We start from the raw sequence: 26567 nt of genomic DNA, 5'->3' as shown, positions 1-26567 counted from the left end.
AGAGGGCCCTTGTGTTCTACTGGGGTTTAGAGACGATGTTGCCATCCACCACCAAAGCTTAGCAGGAATCAGGAAGGAGGCCATGAACTCAAAGTGAACTGGTCCACACTGCTATTCCTTACTGGTCCACGATGGATAAGTACAGAAATTAAAAGTAAGCGTTTAGAACCTTTTACAAAAATTTAACAGAATAATTTTATGTCTGTTGAATCTAATAATTAAAAGATAGACTTGTATATTTTAGTTTTTATTTCATTTTTCTACTAGTTCTTGTTTTACAAAGGTATTGGGCTGTGACAAATTAATAATAAAATGAAACTTGTATCTTTTCCATAGGTAATTTCAGAAGTACTGATAAAAAGGAAGTAAAAGGGAAGTCTACCATTTTCCAGCCCTGGAAATGGCAGAAAGGAGAAAAGAGACAGTAAAACAGATGTGTGTCCCAATTTTCTTCTCTCTGAGTTTTGGCCCAGAAAGGGAATGATAAATAAAGGTATCACTGAGAGCAGACGGAGAAAATGAGGACTGCAGCGCAGAGGCCTCACACACACATGGATCTGCCCAGTCTTGCTGAAAGAACAGAGAAGTACGATCAGGAAACAGAGACTAATTGGACTTCTTGGCCTCAGATGATGAGGATCCTGAGTTGAGAACAAATAGGGGTCAGTTATTGTGGGGAATTGACCCCAAAACTGAAGGTGAGGACAGGCCACTGGGCTAGCAAGCTAGATGGAAGATCTAATAATCTCAACAGGGATTTATAATGCCATTAGGAGATGAGATGAAGCCAAAGCACCTCCAGGCTCTAAGCTGAAAGTGAGACCAATCTATGAACTATACTGGCTTCATATCAAGTGCCAGCAGGGAAAGGTGAACAAGAGAGAGCAGATTCCAGCCAGTCACATCCAAGGACCAAATGAAACTCAGAAAGTCCCTTCCCCTTCAACACCATGTGATGCAATAAAGCTACACACCAGAACACCACATATACCAGACTCTATCTTTGAGAATCATGGGGAGGAAGAGGCCAAGAGACTGAATATTCTTATTCAAGAGAACTGAGAATTATTTGAAGGAAATGTTTAAACTATCAGAATAAGGTTTGGACAGACTGGTAATTTGGTTAGTTCCCATGATATTTCCAGAAATTCTCGTGACATGGTTTGGGCAGGGCAGGGTGGGAGGGGTGTCATAAGGAACACAGGTCTGCTATAGACTAGATAAATTTTCTATGCCCACTTGAGTTGAATTATGAGTGCATTTGGACCCTGTTATATTTACTACCCATTAATTTTTCATGCTTCCCTAGCTCTAGTTCACAGTTATAAGTTAGCCCCTGTCACAGTCACAGCAACTTCAGGATGCTGAAATAAAGGCACCTTATACTGGAGCTGACTGCCTACTATTCCTATTCTTCTACAAATGCTTTGAAAGTGTACTGCAGGTGGTCTAATCCCCTCTTTTGCATGTTGCTCTAGACATAATTACCTTTACCTTATATTGTAATCTCTATTATAATAGTAAAATAACTGTCTACCAGGTACTGTGCTATGCTTTTTACATCTATTTAATTATCCCATTTAATCCTCACAATAATCCTATGAAACAGATACCATTATAAATCCCATTTTATAGATGAGGAAATTGGTGCTTAGAGAAGTAAAAATCCCAGGTCACATTTCAGGGGTTCCTATACCTTTCCTTTATAGCTCATCCATAGTCTTCAGTTAAGAACTGAAGAACCTATGCAGAAGAACATGCAGAAGAACATGGAGAACCTATGCAGAAGTCATAGTATTCTCTGGAAATGGTTTAGTCAAGTGAAAAATGGAATGTTAGACAGTTAGCTCCAAACAGAAGACAAGATATCCCTTAGGACTCTGAGCAGGTTTTGCTTTTGCATTAAGTAGTAGAAACTTCAATATATCTTCGGGGCAGACTGTTCCTTTCTCTGGAATACTCATTCTCCCCTTAAATGGGTCACATTTCCCTAGAATGAGAGAAGGAACAAAATTACCCTAGATAAGAATGTAAAAAGTTTAAGTTACAGGCAGAGTTGCATTTCAGCAGACTATGCATTCTGCTCAAAAGTATTTTTCTTTTCCCTAAACATAGATTTAGAGAGTGCTATGTCTTGTTGCTTTAAGCCAGGGTTCATGAGAGATGAGAAGCTGAGACCCAAAGACCACAGGACTGACAGGCAGGCCTGATCCTCACACTGGAGGAAGGACAGGAACGAACAGACTAGGCTGTTGTCAGCGAAATGAGAATTGAACAGATTCAAGATATTTAGAAGACTCAATTTATAGGACTTTGTGATTCATTGGATATGCGTAATGAGGAAGAGGACAGAGTCAAGGATGACTGCTAAATTTCTAGCTTACCCATCTGAATGCATTGAAATGTCATGTAAAGTACACTGGAAAACTATATTTTCTCTCCCATGAAGGGAGCAGGGAGGAGGAATAGTGGCGAGGTAAGTAAGGGAATTCACCTATAAGACAACCTAATAAAGATGTCAATGGTTGGATATATGAATCCAGAGCTCAAATGGCAAATCTGGTATTAAGGATTAAATCTGGGAGTTGTCAGAGTTAAACTGCAGTCATGGAAAAAGACAAGGTGAGAGGTCACCCAGGACAGAGTATGGAAGATACGAGGACATAGGCTAGAGCCCTGAGTAATTTCCATAGGTAGGAAACGATAGTGTAGGATAAGCTAGCAAAGACAAAGAACAAGCAATCAGAGAAGAAAAAACAAGGTGAGTATAATTTCACAAAGGCAAAGGGGGAAATATTTCAAGATGGAGGGAGTGGTGAACTATGGTGGATGCAGCTGAGGTGTGACAGAGAGAGCACTAGTGAACTTCTCAAGAGCTTTGAAGTGAACGGTACAGCCAAGACCCAGAAACCAGACTGGAGAGGAGAAGAGAACAAATGAAAGGAAAGGAAACAGAATCAAATATAGTAAACTTTTCCAAGAAGTTTGGTTATAAAGGGGAGAAGTGAGAGAGAGAAGTATAAAGTTGAAGGAGAATAATTTTAGGATGAGAAAAGTCTAAGATGTTTAAAGAAAGAATCTAGGAGAAAAGGAAAAGATGAAAATACAGGAAGAGAAAAAGACAAATGAGATAAAGCACATAAGTGCTTAGCACAGTACTGACTGAAGACAAATAATAAATATTATTTACTGCTATAATAATGATTATTACCATTATTATTTAGAATGAGTAACTCAAGGAAATTAAGAAAGCAATTCCATTTATAATAACATCTAAAATAATAAAATATCTGGGAATAAATTTAACCAAGGAGGTAAAAGACTAGTACACTAAAAATTATAAAACATTCTGAAAGAAATTAAAGAAGATTTAAATAAATGAAAAGATGCCCCATCCTCATGGATAGGAAAACTTAATATTGTCATGATGCCAATACTACACTAAGAGATCTACATAGTCAACACAATCCATATCAAAATTCCAATGGCCGCAGGCTTCCCTGGTGGCACAGTGGTTGAGAGTCCGCCTGCCAATGCAGGGGACACGGGTTCGTGCCCCAGTCTGGGTGGATCCCACATACCATGGAGCAGCTGGGCCTGTGAGCCATGGCCACTGAGCCTGCGCATCCGGAGCCTGTGCTCCGCAACGGGAGAGGCCACAACAGTGAAAGGCCTGTGTACTGCAAAAAAAAAAAAAAAAAAAAAAAACCAATGGCTGGGACTTCCCTGGTGGTCCAGTGGTAAAGAATCCGCTTTCCAATGCAGGGGACTTGCATTCAATCCCTGGTCAGGGAACTAAGATCCCACATGCCGCAGGGCAACTAAGCCCACGCGCCACAACTACTGAGCTTGCGCGCCTCAATGAGAGAGCCTGTGTGCTGCATACTACAGAGTCCACGCACCCTGGAGCCCACGCACCACAACTAGAGAGAAAACCTGCATGCCACAACTAGAGAGAAGCCCACATACCACAACTAGAGAGAAGCCATTGTGCCACAACAAAGAGCCTGCACCACAACGAAAGATCCTGCATGCCTCAACTAAGACCAGATGCAGCCAAAAAAATAAAGAAAATAAATAAATTTTTAAAAAGTGGATCTACAGAGAAAAACCCAAGAACAGATCGTCGTAAAAGGAATAATTTGAAAATAAAAATTTGTTGAGTGCTGCTGTAAAAAAAAAAGAACCATGCATTAAACACAATTAAAGCATTAAAAAAAAAATTCCAATGGCCTTTTTTGCAGAAATGGAAAAGCTGACCCTTAAATTCATGTGGAATTTCAAGAGTCCTCAAATAGCCAAAACAATCCTGAAAAAGTACAAAGTTGGAGGACTTACTTCCCAAAATCTACTGCAAAGCTACTGTAATCAAAACAGTGTGTACTTGCACAAGGATAGACATATAGACAAATGGAATAGAACTGAAAGTTTAGAAATAAATCCATAAATCTACAGCCAATTGATTTTTGACAAGGGTACCAAGTCCATTAAACAGGGAAAGAATAGTCTTTTCAATAGATGGTGCTGGAACAACTGGATTTCCACATGCAAAAGAATGAAGATGGACCCCTACCTCACACCATATACAAAAATTAACTCAAAATGGACCAGGAACCTAAATATAAGAGCTAAAACCATAAGATTCCAGAAGAAAACATAGGGGTAAATCCTTATGACCTTAGATTTGGCAACGGATTCTTAGATATGATACTAAAAGCACAAGCAACAAAAGGAAAAATAGATAAACTGGAACTTCATAAAAAATGTAAAACTTTGGTGCATCAAAGAATATTATCAAGAAAATGTAAAGGGCTTCTCTGGTTGAGAATCTGCCTGCCAATGCAGGGGACACGGGTTCGAGCCCTGGTCTGGGAAGATCCCACATGCCACAGAGCAACTGGGCCCGTGAGCCACAACTACTGAGCCTGTGCGTCTGGAGCCTGTGCTCCGCAACAGGAGAGGCCATGAGAATGAGAGGTCCGTGCACCACGATGAAGAGTGGCCCCCGCTCACCACAACTAGAGAAAGCCCTCGCACAGAAATGAAGATCTAACACAGCCAAAAATAAATAAATAAATAAAATTAAAAAAAAAAAAGAAAATGTAAAGATAATCTACAGAATGGAAAAAAATATTTGGAAGTCATGTATCTGATAAAGTTTAATGTCCAGAATACATAATGAATTCCCACAACTCAACAACAAAGAGACAACCCAATTAAAAAGTAGACAAAGAACTTGAAAAGACATTTCTCCAAAGAAGATATACAAATGGGCAATAAGCACATGAAAAGGTGTTCAATACCATTAGTCATTATGGAAATGAAAATCAAAACCACAACGAGATTCCACTTCACATGTACTTGGATGACTATAATAAAAAAGAAACAGAAAATGACAAGTGTTGATGAACATGCAGAGAAATCAGACCCCTCATACATTGCTGGTGGGAATGTAAAATGGTGCTGCCACTATCAGAAACAGTTGGTGGTTCCTCAAAAAGCTAAGCATAGAATTAGCATATGACCCAGCAATTCCACACCTAGGTATTTCAATTCCAAATTGAAAGCAGGCACTTGAACAGTTACTTCTATGCCAATGTTTATCACAGCATTATTCGATAGCCAAAACGTGGAAACAACCCAAGTGCCTATCAGATAAATGCAGAAACAAAATGTTGTGTATGCAACGGAATATTACCCAGCCATAAGAAGGAATGAAGTTCTGATATATACTACAACATGGCTGAACCTTGAAAACATGATGCTAAATGAAAAAATCCAGATACAGGACAAATATTGTATGATTTCACTTTTATGAAATATCTAGAATAGGCAAATTCATAAAGAGAGAAGTAGATTAGGGTTACCAGGGGCTTGGGGGGAAGAGGGGAAAGGGAATTATTGCTAATGGTTACCAAGTGTCTATTAAGGGTGATGAAAAAGTTTTGGAAAAAGACAGTGGTGATGGCTGCACAACACCGAATGTAATTAATGGCACTGAGCTATATGCTTAAACAAAGTTAAAATGGTCAATTTCATGTTATATTGTTTTATAAAAATCAATAATGTAATATACCAAAACTCACTGTACGCTTTACATGGGTGAACTGTATGATATATGAAGTATATCTCAATAAAGCTGATTAAAAAAAAAAAAAGAATCAGTAATTTGGCTTAAATGCTCTTTTAAGTTCCCTTCCATCACTAAATTCTGTCATTTTTTTTTTTGAAGGTCTGAGAATATATTATTTTCCAAAGTTTAAAATCTAGGAAATCTCCAATTATGTTCCAAACCTTGGGTCTGGCTTAACATTTGAACAGAACAGAGCCTGGTACACAGTGCTAGATAAGTGTTTGTTGTTGTTATTATGATCATTATCATCATTCTCTTCTTCAAAAGAGCCCTACTGAGGCAAGTATGATAAGGCCATCTTAGATAAGAATAAACAGACACAGAGAGGGTAAGTGATTTTTCTCAGTAAATGATCTTATCTAGCCAGGAACTGAGAGAGTTGGGATTGAATACATGCAAGCCTGGCTCCAGAGCCCAGGCTGACACCACTAGTTCCTCCCCAGCCCAATCCATTCTATAGAACGGCTGGGCATACAGGTCTGATCACTTTTCTGCACACTATGAATGAAATGGTACCATTTTACCTTGTACTTTTTTCTATGCTGCCACATGGACAATGCATGTCAAAGCACTTTGAAAATGGCAAATCCTATTCAAATGTTAGATATTTTTTTAGAAAGTCAGCTTTATAAATTTGTGTTTTTGACAGCCTCAACTGAAGTTAAGATCCTAGTTACAGAAATTATCACGGCACTTTCTTTTGGGAAGTCAAAGCCTTCAAGACAGTACTCAGAATTCAATAAATAGCTTTTACTATGTAGATCAACAAAGTTTTAAAGTGAATGAGGACAGCAGCCAAGGACAGGCCAAGGTGAGATACCTCACAAGCCAACTGAATCAAGACCTTGGTTACATTAGCTCTGAGCCATTGAACATTTCATATTATGCTTAGCAGGAAAGTATGACAATATTACTTTGATTTTTTGTTGACCCCGCTTAATTTCTGCATCCAGTTGCTTCCTTTTCTCATTTTCTTCTTGAAGTCTTTTTTGCAGCTGTACCTTTTGATGCTTCATGTGATCTACATTCTGCTCTAGTTCATTAGCACGTTTCTCATTTTGGATCGACAATGATGCCAATTTCTTACTATTTTGTTGCTTCTTCTGTAAGACCTGGGATCATATGAATATTTCAAAATGAAAAACTGCACCTCTCGTATCCCTCCACTAAACTTAAACTTTTCATTTAATGACGCAGGTAGGCATTTTTGCCTAGATTTTAATTTATTCTTGATAGTTTCACAACTGTTTTCTACATTTCTACTTTTACAGTCAAGCAAATATCATAATTTTCACCAGATATAAAGAATAATGAGACCTCCTGGTGCTGACAGCCAAACAGAACAAAATTGACATCGTTGCTTTTTTTATTGTTTTAATTTTAAAATATTTTATGTACATAATAAAAATTAAAACAATACAAAACTAAACTTATATTTAAAATGACTCTTCTCTCAGACGCCTAATCTACCTGTCCTGTTTCCTGAAACAAAATTACCAATTTCTTAAATATTCCTTGAGAAATAATTTATATGCACGTAAGTAACTTTATGTTCTAGGTAGACTATTCTCCACCTCCCCTTTTTTTCTGTTTAACGTATCTTAGAGGTGTTTTCTCATAGATTTGTTCTTTCTATATGACTGCATAGTATTCCACTGTGCTCATCTTTAATATCCAGCTGCAGCCTAAATCATTAATCCCTGAGTTAAGATGATCAGAAATGATACCATTTTCCCTGAGAGTGACCAACCATTGTAATTACTATTTTAATTACCTTAAATAAGGCTTTTCCTCTCTAGGTAAAGTTATCCATAGACAGCATTAAAATTTTTTGAAGAGTTTACTAATATAAAATACCAGAGTATTTCAATTTAATCCTGATCAAACAAGCAAACATATATTAGATTTGTATGCTGTACTTTAGCGTTACACTAAGTAAGTACCTCTTATGTGACATAAAAAAGTTAAGGTGAAGTCATTTGTAAGTTATGCAGACTATGATTAATTATTTTCTTTATCTTGGTGATAAATTGTTGACATAAACACATTTTGTTTTAATTAAACTAAGTATTCACAGAGGCATTGTAGCTTAGAGCAGCGCTACTCAAAATGTGGTCTGTGGACCAGTACCACTCACAGACTGTTGTCAGCCTGCACCATGAAGCACATTATTAGATTCAGCTGATGATGTTTTCATGCAAGACTTCGTTGATGAGAGAAGCTGTGCTCCCATTTACCTTTATCTCACTGCAGACCAATAATGAACAATCTGCAGATGGACTACTTGGAGTACTACTAGCTTGGAGGCCACAGGACTCTGCAGTTTCCCATGCCTGGATTTGGACCCTGGCTTTGTCACTTTTTTTTTTTTTTTTTTGCGGTATGCGGGCCTCTCACTGTCGTGGCCTCTCCCATTGCGGAGCACAGCCTCCGGACGCGCAGGCTCAGCGGCCATGGCTCACGGGCCCAGCCGCTCCGCGGCATGTGGGATCTTCCTGGACCGGGGCATGAACCCACGTCCCCTGCATCGGCAGGCGGACTCTCAACCACTGTGCCACCAGGGAAGCCCCTGTCACTTATATTTGACAGTATTGCAATACTGGAGTAAAAAATGTTAATACTAGAATTTTAGTGTCTTTTCCACATGATATTGAAGATATCAGTATAAGTACTGATAATCTTATTTAAAAGTGAGAGAGGTTTGTCATTTGCACTTATTCCACAGATGCTCAAACGTGCACCTCTGTTAGTATTAAACAGAGCATATAATGCAGCATATAATGCTATATATATCTAAAGACCAAGAATACAGATTTTAGATTTTTTTAATTAAAATTTTTTAAGTTTTAAAAACTAAAATAACTTCATTATACCAATAAAACCACTAGTATTTCAATGTTAAAATGGTATGAAATGTTAGAGTACTGAAAACCATTATTATCATCACAATTATGTGACTGAGTGAGTTATTTTACCTTTGTAAACCTTAGCTTCCTCATTTGTAAGAGTGTAAAAATACCCACTTCAGGGCTTCCCTGGTGGCACAGAGGCCGGTGTACCGCAAAAAAAAAAATAAATAAATAAATAAAAATACCCACTTCAAAGGATTAAGTAATGATTAAGTAATACATATAATACATATAAAACATCTAGTGTGTATATAGCACTTGGTAGATACTTAACTATCACACTTCTCATCCCCACCACCATCCTTATCATCTTTAGCATCCCAATCCCCATCAGTTGTGCATGCATATGGCAAAGGCACAGAAATCTCTAAAACTATGTGGGACACTTCTTTCAGTCCTCCTTCTATGAGATGTTTCTTTTGAATTTAATTAAGTTCTTTCCTTTCCTCATCAGTACCCTCAGCAGAAAAAGATACACAACAAGAAACATGGAAAACAAAAAGAACATGATAATTCAAACCCTATTAATAATCTTTCATTTAATCTTTTAATCACAACCATAAAAATAATCTTTGCTAAATCCACACACAAGGCCGAAGCTATAGATTTATATGGTTAATATAATAACCTCCTTAGAAAAATAATAATTTTGGCTATTTCAAGAAAACTGGAAAAAACACAAACACATGAAGACTAAACCATGTGCTACTAAACAGCCAATGGGTCAACAAAGAAATCAAAGGACAATCAAAAAATACCTTGAGACAAGTGAAAATGGAACCACAACTGTCCAAAATCTATGCGACACAAAAAAAGCAGTTTTAAGAGGGAAGTGTACAGTGATACAGGCCTTCCTCAAGAAACGAGAAAAATCTCAAATAAACAATCTAACATTACACCTAAAGGAACTAGAAAAAGAAGAACATGCAAAGCCCAAAGTTAGTAGAAGAAAGGAAATAATAAAGGTCAGAGAAGAAATAAATGAAATAGAGACTAAAAAAACAATAGAAAAGATCAGTGATACTAAGAGCTGGTTTTCTGAAAAGGTAAATAAAATCGACAATTTAGCCAGACTCAGAAAGAAAAAAAGAGAGGGCTCAAGTGAATAAAATCAAAAATGAAAGAGAAGTCACTACTGATACCACAGAAATACAAAGGACCCTAAAAGAGTATGATCAGGGGCTTCCCTGGTGGCGCAGTGGTTAAGAATCCGCCTGCCAATGCAGGGGACATGGATTCGAGCCCTGGTCTGGGAAGATCCCACATTCAGTTGCCGTGGAGCAACTAAACCCATGTGCCACAACTACTGAGCCTGAGCTCTAGAGCCTGCGAGCTACAACTACTGAGCCCACATACCACACCTACTGAAGCCCGCGTGCCTAGAGCCCATGCTCTGCAACAAGAGAAGCCACCACAGTGAGAAACCTGTGCACCACAATGAAAAGTAGCCCCCACTCACCGCAACTAGAGAAAGCCCGTGCGCAGCAATGAAGACCCAACACAGCCAAAAAAAAAGACAAAAAAGAGTATGATCAACAATTATACACCAAAAAATTGGATAACCTAGAAGAAATGGATAAATCCCTAGATACACACAGTCTTCCAAGACTGAATCATGAAGAAATAGAAAATCTGAATAGACAGATGACCAGTACAAGATCGGTTCTTACTTATTAATACTGAGTATAAGAATTACAATCAGAACTGAAGGTAGGATAACCTTTCTGCCCGTGGATGCCGCCAAGTAAGCATCATTGAAGCCTCCCCCCTCTACTGCTGTCGTGTCTAAGTCAGTCTCCCAAAGAGCCCGAACAGCTGCAGAAGCTCCTCATCAGACGTCTGAGCTTTGAAACAATTGATGCGAATCTGAGGAGCCACCTGAGCAGCGGGCAGCGCTCACAGACTGTGTGGTAACGAGGGGTCCAAACACCAGGTGCTCCAGAGGCTTCGGGTTTGTCACGTATGCCATTGCAGAGGAGGTGGATGCGGCCATGGATGCGAGGCCACACGAGGTGGATGGAAGAGTTGGGGAACCAAAGAGGGCCGTCTCAAGAGAAGATTCTCAAAGACCTGGTGCCCACTTAACCGTGAAAAAAATTTTTGTTGGTGGCATTAAAGAAGACACTGAAGAACATCACCTAAGAGATTATTTTGAACAGTGTGGGAGAACTGAAGTGATTGAAATCATGACCGACTGAGGCAGTGGCAAAAACAGAGGCTTTGCTTTTGTAACCTTTGATGACCATGACGCCGCAGACAAGACTGTCATTCAGAAATATCACACAGTGAACGGCCACAACTGTGAAGTAAGGAAAGCCCTATCTAAGCAAGAGAAGGCTAGCGCTTCATCCAGCCAAAGAGGTCGAAGTGGTTCTGGAAACTTTGGTGGTGGTCGTGGAGGGGGTTTTGGTGGGAATGACAACTCTGCTCGTGGAGGGAACGTCAGTGGTCGAGATGCCTTTGGTGGCAGCCGTGGTGGGGGGGGATATGGTGGCAGTGGGGATGGCAGTAATGGATTTGGTAATGACGGAAGCCATTTTGGAGGTGGCGGAAGCTACAATGATTTTGGCAATTACAACAATCTTCAAATTTTGGACCCATGAAAGGAGGAAACTTTGGAGGCAGAAGTTCTGGCCCCTATGGTGGTGGAGGCCAATACTTTGCCAAACCACGAAACCAAAGTGGCTATGGTAATTCCAGCAGCAGCAGTAGCTATGGCAGTGGCAGAAGGTTTTAATTACTGCCAGGAAACAAAGTTTAGCAGGAGAGGAGAGCCAGGAGAGTGACAGGGAAGCTACAGGTTACAAGAGATTTGTGAACTCGGCCAAGCACAGCAGTGGCAGGGTCTAGCTGCTACAAAGAAGACATGTTTTAGACAATACTCATGTGTATGGGCAAAAAAAACTCAAGGGCTGTATTTGTGCCTAGTTGTATAACAGGTTATTTTAGTTTCTGTTCTGCGGAAAGTGTAAAGCATTCCAACAAAGGGTTTTATTTAATGTAGGTGTTTTTTTTTGCACTCATGCTGTTGATTGCTAACTGTAATAGTCTGATCACGACGCTGAATAAATGTGTCTTTAAAAAACAAAAAAGAACTGAAGGTAGGATAAAAACCTATGAAATTATAAATAAATTTCATAATAATCATAAAGGAAAGCTCTTAATTGTTTTGTTCTACTAATGTTTTGTTAAAACGAGTACGTTGTTAGATGTCGCAGCCTTAATTTAATGGTCAAGAAATTTTAAAAAATTGATCGCAAGACTCTCGGAGGTGAATTGCTAAGGGAAAAAATGTATTCTGAAGGAAAGTGCAAAGTGTCACGTCACGTTATTTTAACTTGGTGTTGACTTGAGAGGCTACTTAAGTAAAAAAAAATTTTAATGGCGATGTGCAGATGTTTGAGATGGCATTAAAAACCCTAGAAGAAGGGACTTTTTTGCTCTTTTCACTCCTGCATCCCCATCTAGAACAGGACCTGGCACACAGGAGGTGTGCGGTGAACACTTATCTTGTTGAAAGAAAATAACTGTGGCACAGTTTCAAAAATAGATAACTAATGCTCTGACTAGGTTAACTACAATTCCATTCTATGTACAGTGGAAACAATATGAAAGCAATAGATTATGAATCAGGGACTTCCCTGGTGGTCCAGTGGTTGAGAATCCATATTGCAATGCAGGGGACGTTGGTTCGATCCCTGGTCAGGAAACTAAGAACCCACATGCCATAGGGCAACTAACCCTGCATGCCACAACTACAGAACCCATGCACTCTGGAGCCCTCACACCACAACTACTGAGCCTGCCCACACGCTACTAGAGAGCCTGCACACTGCAACTAATGAGCCCATGCGCTAGAGAGAAGCCTGCACACCACGGTGAAGAGCCCACATGCCACAACGAAAGATCCCACGTGCCGCAACTAAGACCCAACACAGCAAAAAAATAAATAAAATATTTTAAAAAAAAGATTATGAATCAAAAGAACTGGAAAAGGCACTTTAGTAAATTCATTATAAGCAAACTAACAAAGCACTCTGACTATACCAAAAGCATCTGGGAACGGCTTCATACACAAAATCTCTCTATAATAGAATACTTCTCAAAGAATAGAATTTTTAAACTGTAGCTATATTTGAGGATATAGCAAAGTACAGCATTAGGAAATTAAGAATAAGATGTGGTACCCAAAGTTATTAACCTTTCTTAAACCAATCAGTTATGATTTCAGAAAACTGTCTGAAACACTTATATTTGTTGAGTGTCAAGAAAGTGCTATATACATACCAGATGTTATATATGTATTATTTAATCATTAGTTAATCTTTTATCCTTCAGAAAAGGATACTATTTTCTGTGGTTATCTTTATTTCTCACCATGTGGTTTTTGATAAAAAGATTAAAATAATACACTTCCTGAATGAAGAAATATACTACCCAGACTAAAACTATGTAAACCCACCAGCATACTGGAAAAGAAAACTTGCCATCCAGTTCCTCCCGCTAGTAAAAACTGAATCCTACTTCTTTCCTAACTAGGTACAAGAATCCTCAAAATCAGGAAGCCTTAAATAAGTTTTCTCAATTATATTTTTTAAATTACCTGGACTCTTAGCTTCGCAGCATCCATCTTTTTACGAAATTCCTTCTGTAATTTTACCTTCAAAGCAACATCAGAAAGATCTTTGTTTTCCAGTTCCTCAAGCTGCTTTTGCGTTTCAGTTAATTCCACTTTCGCCTGTTCTGCTTCCTGTTCAAGTTTTGTTACTTTCAGAGAATACTGTTTGCTTACGGACTTGACATCATTACCTTCATAATAATAATAGTAGTAATAACAATTATAAATTATGTTTAAAAACTAAGTAAAACACCAGAAACATAAAATTTCCCTACTCTTAAAAAGCTGGGCAGTAACTATTTAAGGCATAGCATTAAAAATCCAGCTGTCCCTCCCATCCCCATCAAACACAACTTGCCACCTGTCCTTTTAATAATTAGTTCCTTAATGACTGTCCCCATCTGGTGCCATTCTATCTTCTCCCTGGTTCATCTTTTGTTCTGAATTTGCAGTTTACCTTTGCTGGCATCAAACTTCAGTTAAAAGGTATTTGGGGTGACTCACTGGCCTACTGCTTACTACACTTTGTCTTCCTACCACCCATAATCTGTCTCCGAATTATTTTCTTTTACTATTATGAAAATTTTTTAACATATCAAAAGTAGAGAAATAATATAATGAAAGTCCATCACCCAGATTCAACAGTTATCAAGATTTTGCCACAGCTACTTCATCTATACTTTTTTTCTTCAATTTATTTAAAAACTTTAAAGCAATCCCAGATATAATGTCATCACCTATGTATACTTCAATAAGCATCTAAACAGAATATGGAAATAATCAAAAAGTTATTATCACACCTAACAATGCTAATACCCACCAGTTCCTATTCAGACTTCCCCAACTGTCTCAAAATGTCTTTTACAATTAGTCTATTTTAATCACAATCCAAACAAGGTCACAGTACATCTTACTGTTATGTTTCTTAAGAATCCTTTAATATAGAGCTAGCCCCCTCTCCTTTTTTATTTCATTTTAACTTGTTAAAGATAATTTTTTTAAAATGCTTTTCTTATGAATATTTAGAACATAGAGAAAAATAGAATATAGGTATTTCTATATCTCTTTTCATTCTAAGCCCAGCTACTGACCCTAAAAATTTAGTTCTGATTTATTCTGAATAGTCGACTGTCCTGAACCAGACTGGCAAACTAGCAGCAGTGGGAAGTAAGAGTCTAGAGGTCATGGGGTGAATAATCACCAGGACAGGTTGTTATACTGGTATACTGTAAAGCTCTTAATTTTTTAATACAGGGAGTTATTGAACTAAATGCACTGTAAGTTGTCTTCTGGCTCTACAATTCTATGCTTTCAACTAACTTCAAAATACATAGGACAACAATGTTTTAATGAATCTGTGATCCCATAAATTGTTTAACACGCTAATATTTTATGAACCACTAAGAAAAAAAATATACAGTACCAATTACACCATGACAAAATGCTAAAATGCCACTGATTTTTAAGATGCATCCTGATTTCAGAGATATTAAAATGTGAAAAAAGTGTGTATTAAAATTGATGAAATACAGTATAATTGTCATTGTTATTAATTTTGGCTGAAGTAGCTACTGTTTGGGGAAGTCTTCAGTGAGAGGACTTGGAAAAGTAAGTACACATTGACCCTTTTGCTAATCACCATTTCTAAGGGACTTTAGGAAAGCTCCAAACTGCCCTTCGTTCTATGAACAAGAAGACCTTCTCTGTTTAAGTTCAGGTATCCTCTATTTTAAGGCAACCAGGATGGGTATACCAGGTTACAAAAGTGTGCTTGTTTAGTTAGATATCCCATGGTGGGATAACCTATATGAAAGAAAATCGTTTATTTCAGAGTGGTAAATATCCTCAATTTCTACACTCACTACCCTAAAATCATGGGGATAGAGAAGCTATTTAAACCCCTAAACCATTTCCTAGATACTCCTAAGAGAGGTTTACTGGCATTGATCCTGCCTCTGAGGAAGGAGAATGGTCAAAATCAAACATCTGGGATAACTGGAGCTGGGACGATGCATAGCCCATACACCACTAGGAATGAGAAAGGAAAACGCATTGGACAGCAGCTAGAGGAGAGGAAGTTGAGAAAGGAGGACCGACAGTCAGAAAGCAAGCTTGCAGGAAAGAGGAGGGAGAGGCCAGGCAGGTTTCTCTTTGCTGGCAGAGGATTTGGGAACCACAATTTGTGTAGTTTGAGTGTGATTATAGTCTTGGGCTTGAAGAAGAGGAGGATAGTATTTCCTTCAGTTTCCCCAAATGTGACCAGAGTTGTTTTGCATTGACATTGGGGAAAAGAAAAGCTAGTGTGTCTTATTCCTTCAATTCTTTACTGAATTTCAGAGTAGTCAAGGCTTACACTTGGAGTGTATTAGTGAGAGGAACCCCAAAAGCTTGAGATGTGCATTTTAAGGCAAGCCTAACGGAGTTGCAGGGTGAGGAGAGGATGTTGTACATATGCCCAACCTGGTAGATTAAGGGGAGGAGATGAAAGCCTGGCTCACTCAAGAGGACAGCTCTCAAGGACAAATCCTTATATCTTCAGAAAAACAAAAATTAGCTACATTTAAAATATAAAGTTTATAATTAAGGTTAAATATGAACTATCCAAGAAAATAAAGACTAATAATTTAAAATAAGTATTTACTAAAAATGAACTCGGAAAACATCTCAGACTTATCCCAGATGCCTAGTATAATGTTTCTAAAGAGTGGCAAAAAACATTAAGTACCATAGAGTTCCAGCACAACACAGAGTTCACACTGGTTAGAAAAATTCATAGATGAAATCAAATATAACAAAGTTCTTTTGATAATTAACCTCCACATACTGGCTCTAGAGCACACCTTGTTAGAACGAATTCCAAGCTAACGTGGATAGTCCTGAGCATCAAAAATTAAAGTAAATGTTACAACATCAGAAGCAACTTTAGAAGATTTTTTTTTTTTTTTTGCGGTACGCGGGCCTCTCACTGTTGTGGCCTCTCCCGTTGCGGAGCACAGGCTCCAGACGCGCAGGCTCAGCGGCCATGGCTCGCGGGCCCAGCCACTCCGCAGCATGTGGGATCTTCCCGGACCGGGGCACGAACCCATGTCCCCTGCATCGGCAGGCGGACTCTCAACCACTGCGCCACCAGGGAAGCCCTAGAAGCTTTTCTTTCTCATACAAGCTGGTTCACAGGATACTATTACCTGTTTTAATTAATTCTTTAATCAGATCTTCCTTCACCTTGATGTTGATAGTAAGTTCCCTCATTTTTTGTTTAGCTTCAGTAAGTATGAGGTCTGAATTCCTTAATTTTTGCAAATTCAACCCTTGACTCTCCTGGAGACATTCAATCTTTAAATCTTTAAAATAAAAGAAACAAAACTGAGAAATAAAAACTATCTGCTCAGAAATATTTGACAGAAGTAGAGTTAAAAAAAAAAAGGCAGATACACAAGCAGTCTAGAGGAAACAGAGGAAGGGACAGACAGAAAAAAAAAGGAAAAAATACATAGCAATTGGGACTTTAGTTTCCCAGCTCACAGTGAGTTTTCCTTTTCTTAAAACATATGTATATGCTCTAGTCATATCCTGTAGGTTCTGATACAGTTTTTCATTACCCTTAGATATTCTGCAATTTGACTTTTTCTTTAACCTGAGTTATTTAAGAAAGATATAAAATCTCCAGATAGGTAGAGGTTTTAATTTTTTTCCTATTAACTCACAGTTTTACGGTAATCAGAGAATGTAGTCTCCCTCTACCCCAGGCTAATAAGAGTGTGGCCTCACACTGTTTGTTTCTGTCTTGTACTAGAACATAAATCAATTACCTCACTCTTTTAGCTCAGCTGACATTTTTTTCACAGTGAGACTTCCTCAATGAAGGAGCTGGTGCACTGATTTACATCCTGACATTAAGTTTCTTACCTGGTTGTAGACCAGTAACAAACAGTTCAAGGATGGCTACTTGGGTAGCACTTATCTACACTATTTATACATTTTAAAAATTTATCTCAATTTCATTTTTTAATATTACATGCATAAGCTCAAATTTATTTTTAATTATTTATCTTTGGTTGCACTGGGTCTTCGCTGCTGCACACAGGCTTTCTCTAGTTGCGGCAAGCAGGGGCTACTCTTCATTGAGGTGAGCAGGCTTCTCATTGCGGTGGCTTCTATTGTGGACAACGGGCTCTAGGCGTGCGGCCTTCAGTAGTTGTGGCTCACGGGCTCTAGGGCGCAGGCTCAGTAGTTGTGGTGCGTGGGCTTAGTTGCTCTGCAGCATGTGGGATCTTCCCGGACCAGGGCTCGAACCCGTGTCCCCTGCATTGGCAGGCAGATTCTTAACCACTGCGCCAACAGGGAAGTCCCCCATAGGCTCTTAAAAAGATGCTATTTTCACAGTGTAGGACTTATCATGTTATTTATATTCTCTGTACTCTTACTCTTGGTGTTGTGACCACACATAGGCTAAGAGAAATGAGCTAAAATCTCCGCGTATACTTTTTGCAACATAAATGTCTTTTATGCTGTTTTTTGATGCATAAATTCTCGTCAGTTGTGAACATTATAAGTACCCACTAGACTAAGTTGGCTCTAATGCCAAATATATCACTAATGGTAGGCATGGGTGCCAGTGAAGCAGTAGAGAGCTAGTAAATTACTTAAGATGCATTTTAAATAAGTCAAGAGTACAATGTATATCAACTCATGTTTGAATATAAAATCCCCATTCTGAGAGATTTAGCCTATAACTCTAGCTTGAATTGATTGGTGGAAAAACTGTTTTCATTAAGGAATAAAAACGAACAAAAATTCAGAGGTAGAGCAGAGAACACAAAGGAAAAGCCAGGAAAGCACTCCTAATCAAGTTCCCGTCTTGGAGAATTCCCAGATGCTTCTTAAATTATTGCCTGAAGAAAAAGAGAGGTGTCATAAATATTAGATCTAAAGTACTTGAGAAAGTCTGTGTACCTTCATTCTCCAATCTTGACTTTTGTGTTTGATTCTGAATATCATTCAATTCAACAAAAGAACAAACAGAGCCTAGCTTTTGAATCCACGAGCAACCTTTATGTCTAAAAAAAAAAATATCAGGATCAAAGGTAACTTGTCTGTTAGTGGTTTCTAATATGCCCTCAAATTAGTTTCCCCCCAAATTATTCTTTAAATTGATTAATTATTCTGTAAATGATTAATACAAAACAAATGGAACTTACTAATATTCCACAAAATAAAAAGATATCCCCCACCATGTTGGACCCAGTGGAAAATTCATCATGTTTGTTGCCACTGTGGCAGCAGAATTAGGAAATCCAAAATCATTCTCTCTGAAAATTAAAATTCAACCACCATAAACGCTTTAAAGCAAAATTATTTTACAGTTGTTAGACGGATGACTTGTGTTCAAACACTGGTTTCATAACACATTAGTTGACAGTACATGTAGCAAAAACCACTTAACTCTCCTACTAAATGGAAAAAGATATACTTTAATGAAAAAAAACCTACATCTGTATATATTAATTGCATCATGTAATTATGTTTATTAAATCAGTCTATATTAACATACCTAATTTCAGATTTCTCTTGGCCTTCTGACTCTTCATCATCACTGTTATCAGAAAACTGGCAGTGGAGGACTTCATCCTGCTCTTCTAAGTGACCCAGCAGCATCTGACTTCGTGTTCGAAATCCGGCAACTAGTCGATCCAGAGAGTATACAGGAGGACTTGTGTAGACCTTACAAGTGATTCCCCCACCCAACAACAAAAACGTGATTTTTAGTGTCTGTTTTTATGCTATCACTCAAAATGTTTTTTAAAGAGGTTAGACAGGTACTCTTAAAATAGCCAATCACTGAAAATATACATTCCCCCCCCCGCCCACAAAAAAAGTCAAAATTCATTTCATAATACTATTGTGCCTCATGGACACACACTTCTTTCAGAATCTATACACAGCTCTTCCTCTTCTAGAAAGCTCGTATAGCTTCAGGGAAAATAGCACTCAAAAATGAAACCAAAAAGAGGCATGAGTGAAAACATCACAGCTCTTTTTTTTTTTAATATTTTTTTTAAAGATTTCTTTATTATTTATTTATTTATTTTTGGCTGCGTTGGGTCTTAGTCGCGGCATGCGGGATCTTCGTTGAGGCACGCGGGATCTTTCATTGCGGCATGTGTACTTCTCTCTAGTTGCGGCCTGCGGGTTTTCTCTTCTCTAGCTGTGGCGCGCAGGCTCCAGGGCGCGTGGGCTCTGTAGTTGTGGTGCGCCAGCTCTAGTTGAGACATGTGAGCTCAACAGTTGTGGCACACAGGCTTAGTTGCCCCTCGGCATGTGGGATCTTAGTTCCCTGACCAGGCCCTGCACTGTAAGGCGGATTGTTTACCACTGGACCACCAGGGAAGTCCCAACATCACAGCTCTTAAACATAGCTCAGGCACTCTCCAACAAATGTGAAGCCCATACACAGTGTAATAGGAGACAACTGTTACCCACCCCACCACAATCTTCCCATTTCTGAACACTTGGAGAATTGCAGTGCTGCTAAGGATCTGCAATTCCCCTCTAATCCAAATCCCACCACATGAAGAAATCCAGAGCCACAACCACTCCTTCTGCCAGGGAAAAATATTCCTGATTTGAAAATTTGAATGTATTTATTCAGACTTTACATGTAGTAGTCAGGGAGAGCTGAATTAATGCTCTAAGTGACACTTAATATGTATCATGGGATAAACAGATTTTCATGGACTAGCCTGGAAACTTTCTATATTATTATTCTATTGGCCTTAAGTTCTCAAAAATTCACCTTGGAAAACAATGAATTAGATATTGCCTTTATACTTTTATTCTAGTTTCTGTTACCAAATATTTCCTTTTTAACCACTTCTCTATAACCAAACCTGAGGGTAATTTCTCAAAAAAGGTAAATAATAAGATCTTAGAGGAGACATTCTATTTATTAATATAAATCATTATAAGCTATTAAAATTACTACATACAGTAGAATGTGTATATCACATGGTGTGAAGATTCAATTGACGTAGGTCCTTTACACACCACCTCCCAGGAAAGCCAACCTGATACTGGATATTCCTTGATACTTGATTTTTGTGCCTCCACTGTTGGTCACCTAATAAGACCATCCATCACATCAGCACCATGATGGATGGAGGGTAAAGTTTTCTAGGTGGCCTCCCAATTCTGGGGTATGGAGATTATTTACAGAAGAACCAACTCAAGAAGTATTTATCTAACAAGCACATTGTACCTAGCATGGCCACCTGCACCATAACCAACAGGATTCAAGGTTGCTCTTTGATGGGGGTGGGGGTGGGGGCTGGGAGGAGGGCTTTATTTCAGGAGCAAATAAAACTTTTTGTTCAGAATCAAACTTTGTTTTCTGGGATTGTAACTTGCTTTAAAATTTTCTTTTTACAAAGAAAAGCAAATGACCCAGCTTAATAATGAACACCAAATGGGTTCTGCCACAATGAGTAACATTCAGTAAATTAATTCCTTAACAGTCATTCCACCCAAAAGAATGGTTCTTAGCCCCTTCTGGCTCACCAAGCCTTCTATAATCTGGCCCCTTCCTACCTAAGTGTTGGGTCCTGCTTCTTTCAGTTGCTTCTGCACTCCCTGCTCCCAACAAAGAATATTTTTGCATTTTCAACCATACCCCAAGCAACACTGATCACAATGTAAGTACTCAATAAGCTGAGTAATAATTCAGATAACTTAAGTGTATCCAACTAGAAGGCAATTTTTTTATTCTAACCATTTTTTCCGAGAATTACATAGCAACAGGACTGGACAGAACTTTAAAGATTAGAGTTCAACTCATCCCATGTTTGACTCTCCTCTGTAATACTGCAAGTTATCATTTAACCTCTGCTTAAACAAATTCACTGTGGGGACCCGCACAAGCCCTGAGACCTCTCATATTACTTTGACAGTTCTCATTAATAAATCCCTCTTTATATTGCCTCTTATATTGCCTTATTGCTTCTTATTGGTCCTAGCTCTAGAGACAAAGTCTAACAGTAATGATAAGCCTTCAAATACTTGAAAGTAGTTATCATGTCTCCTCTGAATCAGACTAAATCTAGAGTTACTTCAGATTTTCTCCAAGGTCCTTCAGCAACTTGGTTTTCTCCAAAAATAATCTAATTTGACTTAGGTGTTGTACCCAGACCTGAGCATAATATTCTCAATCATCATACAATAAGATAATCTCTTCTCACTAGTGATGCGTTTGATTTTGTTTCATGAGATGTGTTGTAACTTATTTACCACAGATTGTGGCTTTCACATATTTAATTTTGTAGTTGAATTTGAGAGTTCCACAAAGGTTCATAAGATGTAATTTGTCATTTTGCTACTGTGAACTTGGTATGTTTTGCAGGAATGAGTGCTGGGCTGGCAAGGGAACCTGGTCAAAGCTCAGCAGACACATCTCACACAGCTCTGCTTCATCATGAGCAACAATCTATGCAAAGACGTGATTAAAAAGCAAAACTAATTAATTATTTTGTGAGAAAAAAATGGGCTTTGTGTGAAAGATAAAATCTTAATGAAAACTGAAAAGGCTGTTGACTTCAGTGTATGGGATTTAATGCATAAGAATTTTGTGACTCAATAAAAATGTAATTCATTCAGGAAAAACAGAAAAGATTTTACAGATATTTCCACTTTTGTGAGTTTGGAGATTCCAGAGGTTTTAAAAAATATATCCCTTGGGACCTCCCCGGTGATCCAGTAGCAAAGAATCCACTTTCCAATGCAGGGGATGCGGGTTCAATCCCTGGTCAGGGAACTAAGATCCCACATGCCACGGGGCAACTAAGCCCGCATGCCACAACTACTGAGCTCTCGCACCTCAACGAGAGCCCGCATGCCACAAACTACAGAGCCCACGCACCCTGGAGCCCACGCACCACAACTAGAGAGAGAAAAACCCTCATGCCACAACTAGAGAGAAGCCTGTGTGCTGCAACGAGGAGCCCACGCACCGCAATGAAAAAGAAAGATCCCGCATGCCGCAACTAAGACTCGAGGCAGCCAAAAGAAAAAGAAAGAAAGAAAGAAAAAAAATCCCTTAAGAACATTTTTGTTGGTTTTCTTACTATACAATTATGTCAAGTACTGAAAGTGATATTATTTACCTATTGCTTTTATTTCCTTTTCATAATACAATATTTTATCAAATCTAAAATGTCATCAACTGTAAGACACACCATTATTTTTATACCAGCAAAAAAGAAAAAAGCTATCATCTATGACATACCATCAATTGTAAAACATATCCTACCACCAAAGATGATAAAGTGAAAAAAAAAAAATGTGAGTCTTATAATCCATGAAAAATGGTAGCATCATCAGCATATATGGTATTATTTTAAACCTAAGTAAAGACTGGTACCACTTTGTAATTTTTTTCCTTCCAAAGTGCCTTTTTGGTATGTACTGATATAACACTGGTGTTTGGCTTTAATTATATCATATTTACCACATTAAGAAAATAGAAACCTCTGTTACATTTTTTTCCTTAAATTTAAATCTAGATTCAATTTTACATGAGTTTACATTAGATGAGTTTCTGGTATCTTTTGAGACAAATGAGTTTCTTTCTCGTTTTTCCTAATAATTTGGTAAATTATAATATTTAGTTGTGAAGGGCAATTTCTTTAGGATTTCTACATAAGTAGATAAATCCTAAAATTCCATTTTGGAATTAAACTTTTTAGATTGAGAGATGGTTGCAAACAACTTAAATGTGCAACAATAGGAAAAAGTACACAATGGTATATCCTTAGGATAAAATATTATTACCTGTCAAAATCATGATATAGAATATTTAATGACTGTCAAGCATTTGTGATACATTAAGTGAGAAAAGCTAGCTACAAAAGTATATGTTTTATATATATATATATATATAAAAAATACACTTTTAAAATAAATAAGATCTTTTCACTTTCCCTCCAATATGCATAAACAAACATATAAGAAATAAAATCAAACTCTTTATGCAATCAATTTAAAAACTAATTAAGCCATTGTTCCCCTTTTCCTTTGAAAGTTTTTTTTTTGTTTTGTTTTGTTTTGCGGTACGCGGGCCTCTCACCGTTGTGGCCTCTCCCGTTGCGGAGCACAGGCTCCGGACGCGCAGGCTCAGCGGCCATGGCTCACGGGCCCAGCCCCTCCGCGGCATGTGGGATCTTCCCGGACCGGGGCACGAACCCGTGTCCCCTGCATCGGCAGGCAGACTCTCAACCACTGCGCCACCAGGGAAGCCCTCTTTGAAAGTATTTTAAGTCAAGGAAATATTTCCCTTGTCAGACTATTTTTACTTCAAGAAAATATTTGAGCTAAATTCTAAAAGAAAATATTAGAGCTGGAAAATATTAGCTCAACTTCTGCCAAGGTGACAGAAATCCAGGAAAAAATGAAATGAGATTTCAGACGTCTTCTTTAGCTTAATTTAACTAGTTTTGGTATTTAATATGAAACGTTCTGCTCACTCTAGAACAATGGAACAGGAAACAGGACTTGAACAAGGATTGGCAGGCTTTTTGTCTTTCCATGCAAGTCTTCATGTCTGCTGCAGTAACCAGTCCAAGCAAGAGTGGGGGCCAGGATTCCTGGACACACAATAGGAGCAAGAGAACTCTCAAAACTGCTGATCATTGCATTTTCTCCCTTTTCCCCTTCTTTTAGTGGCTAGAAGGGTTCTTTTGGGGTAGAAGGAAAATTTTAAAAACAAAACTAAGAATTTGCTAATTTGAATACATGTCCATCCATGATGAAGGAAACAGCACTGGGAGTAAGTGTTGCCATTCCTCAACATAATGCAGAGTCTCTCTGGTCGGGTCTTTTCCTTCCATGTCACAGCAATCTTTTGGCAAACTCACTGGTTCTTTCTTTCTGTTACATCTTAATCCCACTTGGTCATAAGGGAACTTTGAGATTACCTGTAACCACAAAGGAGCTACAAGTCTTATAGTGTATCTGCCCTCTCCTAAGCTATGGTAACCACACTTATGTTTTCCAAACCAAAACCCTTGAAAGTGAAAGGGGGCAACGAAACTAATTAAAATTTTAAAAATAATAATTTGCTAATTTGAAACAATAACTGTGGAAGTCTTTATTCCAGTCATGGCTGTTCAGGTCTAATCAAACAACTAGAGATAAGAACAGAGGGGCCTAGGGACCTCCCTAGTGGCACAATGGTTAAGAATCCACCTGCCAGTGCAGGGAACATGGGTTCGAGCCCTGGTCCGGGAAGATCTCACATGCCACAGAGCAACTAAACCTGTGTGCCACAACTGCTCTAGAGCCCAGGAGCCACAGCTACTGAGCCCATGTGCCACAGCTACGAAAGCCTGCACGCCTAGAGCCCGTGTTCTGCAACAAGAGAAGCCACCGCAATGAGAAGCCCGTGCACTGCAACGAACAGTAGCCCCTGCTCACTGCAACTAGAGAAAGCCCGTGCACAGCAACGAAGACCCAACACAGCCATAAATAAATTTATTATTTTTTTTTAATCTTAAAAAAATAAAGGAACAGAGGGGCCTAACCCCTTCTCAAGAGTCCATGGAGCTCTGTCTCCTCAAAGAATGTGTGTGTGTTTGTGTGTGTGTGCGTGCACGCATGTGTGTGAACATCTAGTAAAAAGAGAAAGAAACAGAGACTGAGATAATAAATATGTCTAACTTTTATAATCAGAAAAATATGTTGTTATTATTATAAAATAAAAGAATGAACAGAGGGACTTCCCTGGTGGCGCAGTAGTTAAGAATCTGCCTGTCAATGCAGGGAACACAGGTTTGAGCCCTAGTCAGGGAAGATCCCACATGCCGCGGAGCAACTAAGCCCGTGCGCCACAACTACAGAGCCTGCACTCTAGAGCTCGCAAGCCACAACTACTGAGCCCACGTGCCACAACTACTGAAGCCTGCGCGCCTGGAGCCCATGCTCCGCAACAAGAGAAGCCACTGCAATGAGAAGCCCGCGCACTGCAACGAAGAGTAGCCCCCACTCACCTCAACTAGAGAAAGCCCACATGCAGCAATGAAGACCCAACGCAGCCAAAAAAAAATTTAAAAAGAAAAACAAAGAATGAACAGAAACAGGAAATTCTTTCACATTACTAGCCAATAGTAAAAAAAATTCTTTTTAATATAGAAGACTTGATATATAATTAAGTTGAATTAATAGATATCCAATTTGAATCCTACGAAGACCTTATCTTTCTTCTCAAATGTTCTATGGAAATTTACCATGTATTCAACCAAGAAAAAAATGTCAATAACTCTAAAAAGTTTAACTGAAATTAATAGTAACGATGGTTTAAATTTTAAATCCAACCACTCAAAATTGAAAACTGTAGAGGTAACAGCAGCATCTGTCCCACTCATTCTGAGGCATGGAGCCTGGGACATAGTAGAAGCACCCCATGAACATGTGTTAGGATGCAGTGTGCCAGGCACTTTTGGAGTCAACATCTCATGTAAATCCTCCATACACCCCCGCAGGTCCCCCATTCTGACAGATAAGGAGCCTGGGGTTCATACGGTTTTAGTCATCCATCCAGGCCTACACCATAGAGATGGTATCCACACCCAAGCCAGCCTGACTGCAAAGTCTATGACACCTCTCATATTTCTTATCCCTTTGACTGTAACCAATGTATAGATCTCAAACAAATCATTTCCAGTCCTAAAATTAATAAATGGAAACCAAAATTCATGAATCTGCTAATTAGTCTTTTCCATGGTGGAGATTCCTTGATTTTTCAAGAGAAATCAGTGTGTGCACATATTTACCACCCACACACATATTTTTTATAAATAAATAAAAATTAAGATGAAACTTCACACTCATTTTTATATAGTCTTGATTATGTCAAACTTGGCAA

At 38.5% G+C, this 26567-nt stretch overlaps 1 protein-coding gene across 19 annotated transcripts in view; it reads right to left on the bottom strand.

Moving 5' to 3' along the window:
* Nucleotides 1–26567, bottom strand: part of KIF27 (kinesin family member 27) — a 106568-nt gene that overhangs the window by 36087 nt on the left and 43914 nt on the right. For 15 of the 19 annotated variants that reach the window (XM_073806018.1, XM_019940354.3, XM_019940358.3 and 12 more), the window contains 5 exons: nt 19212–19381; nt 18614–18717; nt 16846–17001; nt 13646–13851; nt 7048–7245 (listed from right to left, as the gene is read on the bottom strand). The exons of 1 other annotated variant lie outside the window; for it this stretch is intronic. In XM_073806018.1, the coding sequence (XP_073662119.1) occupies nt 7048–7245; nt 13646–13851; nt 16846–17001; nt 18614–18717; nt 19212–19381 (834 nt within the window). The remainder of the gene's footprint in view (nt 1–7047; nt 7246–13645; nt 13852–16845; nt 17002–18613; nt 18718–19211; nt 19382–26567) is intronic. 3 more of the 19 variants (XM_019940360.3, XM_019940361.3, XM_019940357.3) reach the window with 2 other exon arrangements.

This window comes from Tursiops truncatus, chromosome 6 (assembly GCF_011762595.2).
Source record: "Tursiops truncatus isolate mTurTru1 chromosome 6, mTurTru1.mat.Y, whole genome shotgun sequence".
NCBI classification, from domain to species: domain Eukaryota; kingdom Metazoa; phylum Chordata; class Mammalia; order Artiodactyla; family Delphinidae; genus Tursiops; species Tursiops truncatus.
The sequence above is the reverse complement of the archived record's forward strand: the minus strand, read 5'-3'. Positions and strand labels throughout refer to the sequence as shown.